Source organism: Astatotilapia calliptera, chromosome 6 (assembly GCF_900246225.1).
Source record: "Astatotilapia calliptera chromosome 6, fAstCal1.2, whole genome shotgun sequence".
NCBI lineage: Eukaryota > Metazoa > Chordata > Actinopteri > Cichliformes > Cichlidae > Astatotilapia > Astatotilapia calliptera.
Window position 1 is genome coordinate 30,985,212 of NC_039307.1, and position 12,676 is coordinate 30,997,887.

General features: G+C 39.0%; 1 protein-coding gene across 1 annotated transcript; it reads left to right on the forward strand.

Annotated features, from left to right (window-relative positions):
* The first annotated feature begins 532 nt into the window (after positions 1-532).
* On the forward strand, positions 533-10,960 carry parn (poly(A)-specific ribonuclease (deadenylation nuclease)). The gene is made up of 26 exons (XM_026171650.1): positions 533-662; positions 908-985; positions 1,082-1,161; positions 1,335-1,402; positions 2,519-2,600; positions 2,771-2,831; positions 4,345-4,513; positions 4,674-4,736; positions 4,829-4,867; positions 4,947-4,989; positions 5,074-5,154; positions 5,271-5,327; positions 5,550-5,627; positions 5,760-5,803; positions 5,901-5,943; positions 6,854-6,929; positions 7,019-7,129; positions 7,205-7,274; positions 7,374-7,429; positions 7,750-7,836; positions 7,924-7,998; positions 8,103-8,271; positions 8,397-8,521; positions 8,924-8,981; positions 9,064-9,218; positions 10,321-10,960. The coding sequence occupies exons 1-26, from the start codon at positions 644-646 to the stop codon at positions 10,365-10,367; spliced, it is 2,034 nt and encodes a 677-aa protein (XP_026027435.1). The 5' UTR covers positions 533-643; the 3' UTR covers positions 10,368-10,960.
* Positions 10,961-12,676: the final 1,716 nt, after the last annotated feature.

Below are 12,676 nucleotides of genomic sequence, written 5' to 3' on the forward strand. Positions count from 1 at the left end.
AACCTCATTTGATTCATCACTCCACGAGACCCATTGTGAGATGGCATTTTATACTTGAACGATCTATAGGTAAGTGTTAAGTGACAGACAAAACATTCCTCTGCAAATGGACTGAAATTTGTGAAAAAGCGGCCAATTTCTCCAAAAAAACATTTGAAAGACCCTCAGAAATCCTAGAGAACTGCCCAGAGAAATAGCTGCAGGCGTTTCAAGATGGCTGTCGTTTTTGTAGAGATTTCCTTCTGGTAGGATTTTTTTTTTATGTGAAAAATCTATTTCAACTTTAGAGAAAAATATTAAAAATGAAAAAGAAATGGAATTTTAAACGGAAATGTCAACAGCGTTAAAATTAAGGAAAATAACTGGATAGCTGCAATAAATTGCAAAATCGTATTTTAAGTGTTACTCTATAAACATGCCCCAAAGGTTTCATGAAAAAAATGGAACATTTATTTTAAATATTGTCCTTTTATAATTGTCAATTAAATCTCTTTCAGCTCAAAAGCTACAAAGATGCATGACCGCGACAGCGTTACTTCGTGCTGCGGCACCGCCGCCGGAAGTGTATGTCAAACGGGTTAAAAGCCAGTTGACGAAGGCTAGCTAACCGTAGCTGTCAGCCGGGTCCAGTCATTGTGTAGGGATGGAGGTTACACGGAAAAGTAAGTAGCCAGACACCGTTTTCAGCGATTTACGGACTTTTTGTCTCACCATACATTTCACGATAGGATGAAATAGACTAGTGGTATGACAGATATTCAGTACTGAGCAGACTGAAAATGAACATCCCAGCGTGAGTGCTGCCTGCGAGCGAGCTACCCAGCTAGCTTGATAGCTGCAGTGTGTTCAACTGCTGGCTAGCATTGCGCTAGCATTCTGATACTGACTGACTGTTTCCTTCTCTCAGATTATAAAGACTGCTTAAACACTGTGTACAGCGCGATAGAAGAGGCTGACTTCCTTGCCATCGATGGGGAATTTTCAGGTATCCGTGTCAGAGCTGTAGCAGACGTTGGTATTGAAGTCCCCAGCATTATATGTGGAAACTGACTTCTTTTTTTTTTAATTGTTTATTTTAAAGGGATAAGCGACGGTCCTAATGTCAGTGCACTAACCAATGGACTGGACACACCGGAAGAGCGATACACGAAGCTTAAAAAGGTTAGCAACGTTGAGAAACGCAGTTTATGCATATTAAATAATACTGCAACCTCCATACACACAATTCTAGTTGGAACCTCTACTTCTTTTATGGTCCTGCAGTAGCTTGAACACTTTCACTTTTCCGTTTATCGTTTGAACGTGTTAACATGTGTTTCTCTCCATGCCTGCAGCATTCCATGGACTTCCTCTTGTTCCAGTTTGGTTTGTGTACCTTCAAGTACGACCAGGCAAAGTCAAAGTGAGTGGTGTCTGTTTGTTGAATACAGTAAATGTGTTATTCTAATTGGTGAAACACAAAAATAACTAATCAGCTACTGGACTCCCATTAGTTTGCTGGTGTCTGGTCCTTTACATTGAAGTGCACCATAATGCATAAACCACAGATGGCCTCTGGTCAAGTGTAGGCATACTGTTTTAGATTCAGACTAATCTACTGATATTCTCCTCCTTGGGCATTCTCACACTTAAAGCCGGATTATGAAATGGATCACTGCCCACAATTAGGCCCAAAAGCCTCCAGGCTTACTACATGCCCATTGCCTTGTACCATTTCAAATGAGGGTCTGGGACAGTGCAATTTCTAGACACATTATCATAATCTGTTTAGGGAAAGAGGTGGTTGGAGGCCAAAATTAGAGCAACTGTGTCCAGTAATATTAGGCTTGTCGCTTTTGATATGGTTACTTTAAAGGTGGGGACCAGGCCTGTGACCACTCAGTCAGGTGTTGTCTTCAAAACAATTCTGGTGCATCAATATGGCAATAAAAGATGAAGCCAGTCTGCTGTTGCGTGACCAGCTTCTCTTTGTGGTAATACAGAGAATAACCATGATAAATCAGGGAAACTGGCCAATGCCAGTTGCTGATTGCATAAGCGAGTATTCACATCAACTACTTGCAGAGTGTAGCCAGAATCTCATAGATTGACATGGGTGCAGGCATTTTTTATTAATTCGTTAATGTATGCTATTCCTAGTTTTCCTTATTTATTTCTACTTACAAGGAGGTTGATGTCCTATTTTGGCCTTTGGTCCAAAAATCTATCTTTGAGCCATTGTTTGGTTTACTTTTGTGATGCATACAGTTTAAACCAATTCTCTGTGCATTTGTGCATGTGAGATAATGTTAAATCCAGGTTCTGAAGACACTGTAATTTTTGTGTATGTGTGTGTCTGTATACCTTGCAAAATATTTGTCAGTAATGCAAGACATTGTAGCAATATATAACTGGGGCCCAGTCTCCCTGTGGTGCTTAAAAGATGTAAAGTGCTTGAACCATATATATTTCTGCAGGTTATTGCAATAAACTCCCAGGAACTTAAATTATTTCTCCTCCCCATTTCCTTGCTCTGCAGGTACATCACAAAGCCCTTTAACTTTTATATATTCCCTAAACCGTTCAACAGGACATCTCCTGACATAAAGTTCATCTGTCAAGTGAGTATTGTTCTCCACATTATTGAATTGCTTCTTAATAAGCAACTGGGATATGACCTTTTGGATTCAGAGAGATTTAGATGGTTTAAAAATGGTGCTTCATGAAATGCTGGTTCAGCTGCAGAAAGCTTTAATAACAGTATTAACACAAACACATTTTGTCATTTCAGAGTTCCAGTATCGACTTCCTGGCCAGTCAGGGATTTGACTTCAACAAGGTGTTCTGTCACGGTGAGTGCAAAAAAAAAAAAAAAAAAAAAAAAAAAAAAAGCAGTTCTAGATATCTATTGTTATACAAAAATCTTAAAATGGAAGCTCACTGTGATTACTTGGCCTCTATACTTGATATATAATTACTCATAAAAGCTATAAAGGGTTTTCTGCTTCTACTTTATAGCAGTTATGGTGATGTGCACGCACAAAATTGCCATCAGATTTATGAACCATGTGCTCTGGCCAGTTTTCTTGCCACCGTGGGTATGTTAGTGAATCAGAATCATTCTACATCAGCAGGCTTTTACAATATAAATGGAAGCTGAAACAAGGGTCTGAGAAGGAAGCCAGAAAAGGTGCAGCTTTAAAATAAGTTTTCACAGGACGGATGATGGTCAGTCTCCAAAGAGAAACACTGCAGTTATCAAAAAACATCTGTATCCTTCGGCATCTGTGGAATACTAGAAACTGATTAAACAAAGTTATATAAGTGGTGACACCCAGCACTGATGGAAGTCATTTTTAATAAATGGTAATAAGATTAATCATAAAATAAACATGCATCAGGGCACCATCATCCACTAGCTTCTTCCCAGTAAAGGTTTTAATGGTGATTACAGGAATAGCACTGCTGTTTTGGACACTAGAAACACGGTTTCTCACTGTCTTGGTAACGGCTCCACCTCTTTGCTCTTCGCTGTGTGTAAACAGTCTCCGGCTGCACGTTAAACTGCAACGGCGTCATTGTCACTGCTACTGTTGTTAGCAGGGGTTTGTTTTTTGGGATGGGCTACAGAGCTTCGTGTTAAAGGAAGCAAAGAATTTGTGTTGAATTCTTTATAGTATTACTCAATGAATCGTATTTAATTCTGAGCATTTTTTTTTCTTCTTTTGGTTTATGGTTATTTTAGAAAGCTGTAACAATGTTGTAGTAAAATCAGTGCTCATTTGAAAGAAGTGAGTACATTTTCTTAGACTGCTAAATCTTCATCTGTTTATCTGTATGGTCTGCGGTCATCTTCAATTCATTCATCGAGTACGAACAAATTCAGGTACAAATGTTTGTGTGCACATTGTGAATGTGGCCCATTGCTGAAACTTTTTCTTGTGGCTTAGCGCACACTCCAGAGCACAAACCACACATTACAACTATGCCCCATTTACGCCCAGTGAACCCTGCTTGAATCATGTTAATCAACAACCTGTGGGTCTCTCTCTATTTTCACGTTGCATTCTTTCTGTCTCAATTGTGCGCCTGCAATTTCATCTAATCTCAATGTGCAAATTAGTTTGGCACAGACGGCTGATTTGTCAACAAACATTGCACGTCCCAGGCAAGCAGTGGACCAGCAGTGCACAATAGCGTGACTGCTGCTACCTGGCCTTCCACAAATGCAGTTGGGATGAATCGGTTGCATTATATTAAGTGCATTAAACCTCATCTGGATACACATTCCATGTTTGTACACGCTGCACAATAAGCTCCAGGTCACTGCAAAGTTTAAAAACGAGGCTTTGTGGTATTTTAAAGGAATCCCCTACCTAAATCAGGAAGAGGAAGCCCAGCTGAGAGAGCAGACAGAGGAGAGGAGGAATCAGCATGCCAATGGTGTAGGGACACCATCCTTTATCTCCCCATCATCCTCCAAAGGCTCTTCACATGTACCTGAGGAACATAAAGATTTCATCAACAAAGTTGTGTAAGTGCTGCTTCAGTTGTTTTCTTTACAGCATCAAATGAGTTCTTTGATCATGTTTTAGCTTTTGGTTGATGTCCTTGGTGGTGTATTGGTCAAGGAAGCCACAAAGGAAACGTTGTTTGCTTTTGAATACTCTACAATCATTTTGTTTCCACTACAGCGAGAAGGTTGAGGCCCTCATGGTTAACTCTGAGAAGACTTTGGACCTGGAACCATGCACTGGGTAACTGGACACTCTTCTAGAAAAGCTGCATCTAACCCAAACTTTTGTTTTCACCATGTAAATTTCATTTTATTTCTACTTTTGCTTTCCAGATTTCAGCGAAAGCTGATATACCAGACGCTGAACTGGAAGTGAGTGTTGCTTAAAGCCCTGTCTTTGCTCTGACGGTCTTGCTTGGCTTAAAGATTAACATTTGTCTTGTTCCTACAGGTTTCCAAAGGGCCTGCACGTGGAAACTGTGGAAACAGAAAAGGTATGCTTATATTTTGTTTGAAGCTGTTTTTTCACTTTTTGCTGTTTTGTGAACATTTGAAAATACATATTTGTGTCTTTGCAGAAGGAGCGATACATACAAATCAGTAAAGTTGACGAGGAGGAGAGGAAGCGGAGGGAGCAGCAGAAACTAGAGAAAGAGCAGGCAAGCTATCAAATGTTTCTTGTGCTAATTGTCAAGCTTGTATGAAATTCAGAAAAACATGTTGTAGCTTTATGCATTTATAAAACTAACCGAACTGAATCACCTCCCCCTGACAGGAGGAGCTAAATGACGCTGTTGGTTTCTCCAGAGTCATCCATGCCATCTCAAAGTCTGTAAGTCTAGTTTTTCACTTACAGATTTATACACAAATATAGACTGAGGCTTTATACCAACATGCAATTTTGTGAGCAAAGTTTTGTTTGTTAAAGAATTTCTTTTATAGTGTTGCGTTTTGTTTTTTTTGTTGTTGTTGTTTTTTTTTTTTGTTTTTAGAAGATTTTTAAATTTGCGCCCATAAATGTGACATTTACAGAACCACTCTTTCTGACTTGCAGGGTAAACTGGTTGTCGGCCACAACATGCTCTTGGATGTGATGCACACCATCCATCAGTTTTACTGCCCTCTGCCTGAGGTATGTTTTGCATATTTTAAATATGGAGCTAAAATGCATTTTCGGTACAAGAAATGGCAATTTCACGCTTGGTATGAGATGTATGCATTATTTAAGGTGGTACTCTTTTTTTTTTTTTTTTTTTTTTTTAAGGATATTCAAGACTTTAAAGAAGTTACAATGTGCGTCTTCCCAAGGTAATGTTGTTAAATTTGGGGTTTTTGTCATTACAGCAGGGGTTTTGCATTACTTTTTTATTTGTTTGCTTTAATTGATTGATTTATTCACTTGCAGACTTCTAGACACCAAATTGATGGCTTCCACTCAGCCATTTAAGGTAAATCATTTGCTTAAGTGCTTTTAGTGGATCGCTGTTGGTCACTAAGATGTATTGAAAAGATGGGGGTGGGGTAACACTAATTTATGTTTTGTTTACTTTCCATCTGTGAACCCATCAGCTGAACTGCTGACTTACCCTCATGAGGCCCATTTTTCAGGCCTTCTGCTACAGCCAGCCAATATCTAGGCTACAATTTCCTATTTTTAAAACTCAGTCTTAATTGGACAGTGTTCAAAATTCAATTCGTCTTCTGCTTCATGTAGACTTTTTTTTTTCCTGGATGTAGGCAGTTACTTTGAAGTCTTCATCTAAGGGCAACAGTCTCCCTGAAAGGTTAACACTGTTACCCAGTATGATGGCTGCATTGCCTGCTAAGTCCTGAGTGGCGACACCTTCAACATTTCTGGGTTATCCTGCCCGAACTCTAAACAAGTGCCAGTATGATTTATATTGCTGTTGTGCTGACCTGCAGTTTTGGTAGTAACAGTAGCATTAATAATAACGTTTGCCTACACAGTTAGAATTCTGCTGATATCCAGTTAGTCAAGAGAGCTCAAAATACAAATGGAAACAAAAAGCTTCTGACATCAAACATGTCACCCCCACATCCCTGTGATGTGGTTGTTTGAGATTAGTGTCCACTAAATCTGTGTCAACCTGTAAATTCCCGCTGCTCTGTAAGTACTTTAAGAGCTCCCGTGCCTTAATTTCTCTGGTGTCAACAAACTTGACCACAAGCTGATTATGATTTTAAGTAGGGCTTATTAAGACAGTTTTTGTAATTGGGTCTAATTATAATGTGATGGTACAAGTGGCTAGAGCCCTCAATCAACTGAAGATATCATTTGTGATTTGTTGTAAATTATAAGTGATCAGGGCGATAATTGCACGTTCTTTTACATTTCAGGAGTTGATCACAAATACTTCTCTGGCAGAGTTGGAGAAGCAGCTGAAGGAGAGCCCCTTCAAGTCACCACAAGTTGGTGAGTAAATAAAGCAGACTCTGTCTGAAATGCAGTGACTGTCCAGAAACCCCGCTGACACACTTTTGTCTCTGTGCTGCTGTTCTCAGAAACAGCAGAGGGTTTCCCCAGCTATGACACAGCCCAGGAGCAGCTCCATGAGGCGGGTTATGATGCCTACATCACTGGCCTTTGTTTCATCGCCATGGCCAATTATCTGGGTAATCACTGATTCTTTTCACACAGAAAGTTTCAGTTCAGATATTTGATTTTAAACTTGGCGTTTCCCTTTACAGGTTCTTTCTTGACTCCGCCCAAAGCATACATCTCAGCTCGTTCCAAATTAATTGAGCCTTTCTTCAATAAGTAAGTGATTTCATAGATTTGATTTGCTTTAAGTGTTTTATTTTGATTTACATTTTTATTTTAATAAAACCTTTTTAATACTTGTTTTCTGTTATTAAGGCTTTTTCTGATGAGGATTATAGATATACCCTACCTCAACATCACAGGACCGGATTGTGAGTAAAGTACTGCAACGCAACATGACTGTCACTAATGGTCTATTATATTAACTTGGTTTGGACTCACTAATTCCAAAGTGTTTTTTTTTTTTTTTTTTTTTTTTTGTTTTGTTTTTTTACAGACCAAATGTTAAATTTTGAGCATTTCTTAGAGCTGCGGCGGTATTAAACCAAAATAAACTGAAACAGCTTAAATATTGTTAGACTCACCCTAACACAATACAAAGTTAAGTTTCAAACTTAAAATATGCTTGGTACAAATTCAAACTGCAGCTCGTCCACGTCATGTTTGTCTTTCTTCCCTTCTTCTTGCACAGTGCAACCCAAGAGAGACCATGTCCTGTACGTCACCTTCCCAAAAGAATGGAAGACTAGTGACCTCTACCAGCTCTTTAGTGCCTTTGGTATGTCACAATTTAGCCCATTAATTCTGCTTTTAAACGGATATTAGCAATTCTTTATAATTTACCCTCTGCTCTTTATCTACTCAGGGAACATCCAGGTTTCATGGATAGATGACACGTCTGCCTTTGTGTCCCTAAGTCAGACGGACCAGGTACAGATAGGTGAGTGTGACGCTTTAGCTAATCACAAAGTAGTAAATAGTCTTTCATAAATGTTTCAAACTGTGCTTTTTTTTTTTTTTTTTTTTTTTTTAATTTAAACACAGCTATGAACACCAGCCGCTATGCAGAGAGCTACAAGATCCAGACATATGCAGAGTACATCCAGGGAAAGCAGCAGGAAAAGGAGAAGCAGACAACCAAAACATGGGGAGAAGACAGTTGGGTGAAGCCTCACTACACCTGCTCCACCACTTCTGCGTTTGGATATTCCAGGTACTCGTGCAATGAATGCTTCACGTTGTACATTTCCTGATGAAATTCTGTCCATTTTTCTCTTCTGTAGTATTTTCTTCAGATTTTCACAGGTTGTGTTTACATGAAATATTCTGCTGTTGTAGGATGAGGAAGCGAAGCATCAGTCCCATGCAGGGAGAGCAGGGAGCTGATGATGCTCAAATTACAGATGGCTGGAGTCACTACTCTTATCCTGATACCACAGGCACCAAGAAGATGAAAACTGATGGTGTGTGAATACGTGTGTTCATCTGTACTGTTTTTGTTTTGTTTTTTCTCTGTTTGGTAGTATGCAGCAGGATTCCCCTAGGAAAGTACTTAGTAGAGGATGAGAGCAGGTGGCATGGTGAATGATAATCACTGCCAAGGAGTTAAAGTTAAGCAAGCCTGGGTACTCTAGCGCTAGATTAGTGTAATTTTATTAATATTGACCTGCTCCAAAGCAGAGATGTCAAATGACTTTGATGACATTATTCCCAAAGATATTTATGGTGAATAGTGAGGGAGTGCATATACTAATAAAAGCTCTGTCTTAATGCATTTTCTACACACACGCTGTGTCCCATTAAATGATAATGAATACTCTGAACTATAATCTTGGGTCTTGTGCACTGTTGTCACTGTTTCCTAGATGCGGCAAATACTAAAGCTGTCGAGAGTAAGACATCCGAGGGATGGCTGAAGACGACGTAAGTAAAAGCAGCCATCATTTATGCTGACACTGTCATGTTTGTTGTGATTTAAGCCTCTTATGGTTGCTGTGTTCTGTAGGGATCTATCAGATTCACCTGGGCTAAGTCCAGCCCCTGATGATGAGAAAAGCCCAGAGGGTACAAATCCAGGCAATGACGCTGATGGGACTGTCCCTTGGCAACAAACTCCAACAGTACACAAGAGGAAGGGTCAAAAGAAAAAGAAATCTGAAGGTGCGTTTTAGTTTTTTGATACCGGTCCATTAACCTTCTTTTTTTTGTGTCCCGTTTGGATCTTTAGCCATCAGAATTGTTGTCTTAAGGCCAAGAAAGATGCCAAGCGGATTTATTACCGGTCCATTAACCTACTTGCAGGCCTGGAACAAAGATTCTCCTCATGTGGTTTTTAGTTTTTTTTGTTTTTTTTCTTTATTTATTAAATAATGGTTCATCGTCACATTTAGATGTTCTGGAAGTAAAAAAACAGGACCAGGTCAGATTCAGGCTGACTCACTGCTTTGGGCTCTTTGTAGTGTTGTCAAATATAAAGATGTGTAGCTAAAATCTGCTTAGCTGCGCCCTTTCCTAAGTTAACTACTCCCTTCTTTTATCCTAGATAAGAATAAGACAAACTAAATATCTTCTCAACATACATTGATTAGCGTGTGTGTGTGTGTGTTAACTTGAACAGGGCAAAATAGGAGTTTCAGAGTGAGACCATAGGTGTATCTACTAAAAAAAAAAAATCTCAGGCAAGTTCGAATCCCAGTGGCCTTGACCTCAAGGTCAGAGGTCAAGTTTTCTGAAAATCCTGTGAATGCAATAACTTACACTGGGTGACGTAGGATTATGAAATTGATATTGCAGGAGGCCAAGAAATGGCACTGAGGGTGCCAGTATTTTTGTGTTATGTTCCTTTATGCCATCTTTTTGACATTCCAGAGAATTGGGAGAAACTGGAATATGGTGGGCGTCAGGTAGGGAATACTTGACAAAGGAGATCTGCTTGTAGTTGATCTCATAGAAATAATATAGTTACCAAATATACTTGGACTATAGTTTGTTTTTGTTTTGTTTTTTTCTTTCTTTCTTTTCTTTGTTGCTGGGAGTCTCATTTGTGAAAGCTGAAATTAGGTGAGAATCTAAGGGTTCACAACAGCCTGAGGATGTTAGTAAGGGATTACATGGCAGTTTAAGGAAGGGGAGGACTAACGGTAAAAAATAAAACTGTACATTTATCATATACTGTTTTAATATGACCTGGTGAATGTAGACACTGGGAGCAAGTTGTTGGGTTTTTTCAGTCATGTGAAAAATGTGCATCTCTCCTGTGCAGGTGCTGAATCTACACCAACGCTGTTTGAAGTCCCAGAAGTCTGGTAGCGAGAGGTGAAGCATGTAGAGGCCGCTGTCTCATACTGGGCTCCTGCACAGTCTCTCTTCCTAAGCACTTGGGATATTCTCCTTCAAGGTCGTATAGTACTATATTCATTTGTTCATCCAACAGCTGTGGATACCGTGTCCATAGCTACCAGCCAAGCTACATAACTGGACTACTGACAGAGAACACAAGCCATAACAGCAGCTGCCATATTTTGATCCTACATCAGAGGAGCAGGCAACTCCTCTGGGTAAACACACACAGATGTACCACCAGATCTTTAATATCGAAATTATTGTTCATTTATTCTCTGATGTGTTCAGACTGGTATCTGCCACCACATCCACGTTGTCACTTTGGAAACATTTACACGTTTTAATGACGGATACCTGTAGTCAGTCTTATTTTTGTGAGTGTGAGTTGTGAGTGTGAGAGTTTATGCATGTGAGGGACATGTACATTTTTCTCCCGTCTTTGTATCCCTGTGAGTCATAAATTGTGAGATATACCACTTGACAGGTCCTATAGTTTACAAAGTCAGGGTTATTTAGTATTTTAATGCAGTCCAATATTTTTTCCATTTTTAAAAAAGTAATGAGAGGTGCTTGTATTTCCTTTTTTTTTTTTTTTTTTTTTTTTTTTTCTCTTGTACAGAAATGATTTTTCTTTACCTTTTTGTGTTGAATGTTTTGTAACCGTGTCAACCTTCAGCTGTCTGAGTATGTTCTAATGCAAAAGGTGTAAGCGTTAAAATGACGTATACATTTTTGTATGAGAAAGTTTAAAAATCCTTGAATATTTCCTTGGAAAAGGGGGGAAAAAAATTAAAGAATGTTTCTTACTAATTGTTTTTGTCTCATTTTCTTAAACAATTGTTAAATAGACTTTTTTTTTTTTTTTTTTTTTTTTTAAACATTCCTCATGATTAAATTGACTACTTCTGATTATTTTTGATGTTGTTGAATGGAAAACATGCCTGAAATTATTTATTATAGCAGAGGAATTTAATTTGGTGACTTGGCTTCAAGATCCTCCCACGTTGTTAAATATTGCACTCAATTTCTGTGTATACACCCCCGCAGCCTATAGGAGGATGCTGGGGTGGTGGAAGGCTTGAAACTGCTCCCAGAGGGGGAAGATGGGAAATTCTGGAGCCTAAATGGAAACTTGAGAGTTGTGTTGATTCCCGATTCTTGTGTTATCTGTCCAGCTTGCAGATCTTTAAAATGCAAAATCATTCAAACCCCATGAGGCTTTCAGAATCAGTTGAGGGGTTGGTTGTTTGTTTGTTTTCTTTCCTTGTTTTGTTTTTTTTTCCAGAACATGTGTTAAAGCCTTACAAAATTGTGCCTTCATTCTTTAAGTACATGGCCCTGTATTGAATATTTGTCTTTTGGGTTTTTAAGAACAGGTGCCACTTGTTTTTTAAGGGTAAATAAACACATTTGAGCTCTGTTTGAGAACACAGTTAAATCAGTTATATATCCAAAGTGTTGGACATCAGCGTCATGGAATATATTAGACTGGAATTAAAAGCGCAGCAGTGTAACGTCTGTGACATGATTGTTTGTTGGGGCGTTTGGTAAAAAGTCACAGGGAGACCATCCTGTCCCTTTTAACATCATAAATGATCTGACCCTGATGAAAGAGATTACTACCCTGCTGGCTAAATTAATTAATGCTGAACATCAAAGTGTAGAAAAGAAATAATGTGTTACTGGTGGGAGTTCCTCTTCCCTACTGGCTGCATTTACATAGCGTCATATGTAATATCCATGCATGAATTGGAAAAAAATAAAAATAAAACAATTTCCTTTGGGGTCAACCTTCAGGATCAATAAAGTTTTATTGAATTGAATTGAATTCTGTTCTATTTATGCAATTCAGAGCGGTGGAGCTACCTTAGGATGAGAGGTGGAGTACACCTTGAGCAGCTTGACAATCTGTTGCCAACACAGAGGCAGACAACCATTCAGAACATACAAACTACACACACAGAGGCCAAATGGTCTATTCAAACCAGTGACCCTTTTGCTGTGAGGCAACAGTGCTAACCGCTATGCAGCCCATTATATTAATATATTTATAAGTTTTTAGCTAATCCACTCACCACTGTTTTGGTGAGAAGCCTTTTCCTGTTGGGAAGCGGCACCTCTGCACAGAGCGCAAACAAGCACTGGTATCCTGACTGTTTTATCTTCTGATAATTCACTGGAGAATACTACAAAAAGTTCATTTTGTGCACATTTTCAAGGGCCGTGTCACCATACAGCAGATTAAGCAGAAGAAAGTGGATGGATGGATATATTTG